This window comes from Python bivittatus, unplaced genomic scaffold, assembly GCF_059951505.1.
Source record: "Python bivittatus isolate LINGU-HERP-01145 unplaced genomic scaffold, Pbiv_v1 ctg000430_np1212, whole genome shotgun sequence".
Lineage (NCBI taxonomy): Eukaryota > Metazoa > Chordata > Lepidosauria > Squamata > Pythonidae > Python > Python bivittatus.
In genome coordinates this window covers 2,800,866-2,802,764 of record NW_028277071.1, presented here as the reverse complement: position 1 = coordinate 2,802,764, position 1,899 = coordinate 2,800,866, and the positions used below count along the sequence as shown (strand labels likewise).

Sequence of the window (1,899 nt, the reverse complement as noted above, 5' to 3'; positions counted from 1 at the left end):
TGCAATAATAAATGCCATTCAGGTTATACAAGGCGCAACATAGAAGGGAAACCATTTTGCTGCTATAATTGTCTTCGATGTCCACCAGGGAAGATATCCAACAGGGAAGGTAAGGGCATATAGTATTTGAGCCAGAACAATACTGAATATTTTAGAAAAACACTCAAGTTTAGTTGTTATATTTGGCATATGAATCCAGTAAGGAAAGTGATAATGACCCATTGAAAGATGTGTTTTAGTTCATTCAATTAATTCCAGCATCCATACAAACAAGCAAAGATCATGGAAATGTAACTTTATTGAAAATGTGCTATGGAATGACAATGGAACATGTCATTTGCATATTTCATTGCAATTTGTAACTGGTTATTTAATTTTCCAGACATGGATGACTGCTTCCAGTGTCCAGAAGATCAATATGCAAATGGGAATCAGGTTTCTTGTCTTCCAAAAGTTATAGCATTTTTGATGTATGAAGAGCCTTTGGGGACCGTTTTAGTCAGTTTTGCTTTTTTCTTTTCTATGCTCACAGCTGCAGTCCTTTGGATCTTTCTTAAGCATCAGGACACTCCCATAGTCAAAGCCAACAACCAGAATCTCACCTATGTTCTCCTTATTGCTCTCCTGTTGTCTTTTCTCTGTACATTGTTATTTCTTGGCAAACCTTCCAAGGTGACATGTGTCCTTCGTCAAATTGCCTTTGGGATCATCTTCTCCGTGGCTATTTCTTGTTTGTTGGCTAAAACCATCATTGTGGTTCTGGCTTTCATGGCCACCAAGCCAGGGTCCCAGATGACCAAATGGGTGGGGAAAAGATTAGCCATGTCTATTATGTTGGGCTGCTCATTTATTCAAGGAATTATTTGTGCGACATGGCTGACAACCTCTCCCCCATCCCCAGATGCTGACATGAATTCAGTGGCAGAAGAAATAATTATGATGTGTAACAAAGGGTCTGTCTTGATGTTCTACTGTGTCTTGGGCTTTATGGGCTTCCTTGCTATTGTCAGCTTCACACTAGCTTTCCTAGCAAGGAAATTGCCTGATGCTTTCAACGAAGCCAAGTTTATCACCTTCAGCATGTTGGTCTTCTGCAGTGTTTGGTTGTCTTTTGTTCCAACATACCTGAGTACGAAGGGAAAATATACAGTTGCTGTGGAGATCTTCTCCATTATAGCTTCTAGCGCTGGGCTACTGATTTGTATCTTTTCTCCCAAATGCCACATCATTGTGTTGAGGCCTGATCTGAACAAAAAAGAACAGCTGAAAAGAGGAAAAAACAGAATAATATAAATTCTATTGCTCTTTCCTATTTTGTATCAGGTATGGGAAAGTATTAGGAATCACATCTATTCCACTAGCATTTACTAACAGGTAATCTCTCTTGAGTTTTCAAGATTAGAACTCAAGATAATTACATAATGTAATTGATTCTACTTCCTTTACAAATTGTGTCATTCTTTTTTTTTTTTAATTTGAACTTGTTCTTATTGTAAAAGTTGGACTGAGATCTATGATTCTGCTCCATTAGTTATTATCTATGAGAATTTATTTATTCCTTGAAAAGAAAGTGGAAAAGTTACATAGACTAGTTTCTACCTTCAGACACTATTAGAAAGACAGTGGGAGTGGTGTATTGCCACTGTGAAAATGGTATTTTCAAACATGCAAAATCACAATGAGTACCTGTAGACCCACACATTTAAAGTCACCTGAAGGCACTATAGACAGATTCCAAAATTATAATTATAATTCCAGAACTATAATTTCTTTTGTAATCTGAATTGATGCCATGCAGGATAGTTAATGTTGTGATAAAGATCCATTTTTCCTATAAAGGGCAAGTTTCGAAAAATGGAATGCAAGTGTTCTAAGTCAATATTTTTGGCTAAAGAAGCT

The 1,899-nt window shown here is 36.9% G+C and overlaps 1 protein-coding gene across 1 annotated transcript; it reads left to right on the top strand.

Moving 5' to 3' along the window:
• On the top strand, positions 1–1,293 carry LOC103050360 (vomeronasal type-2 receptor 26-like). Its single transcript, XM_025176727.2, has 2 exons — positions 1–109; positions 383–1,293. Exon 2 carries the CDS (start codon positions 385–387, stop codon positions 1,291–1,293), a length of 909 nt encoding a protein of 302 aa, XP_025032495.2. The 5' UTR covers positions 1–109; positions 383–384.
• Positions 1,294–1,899: the final 606 nt, after the last annotated feature.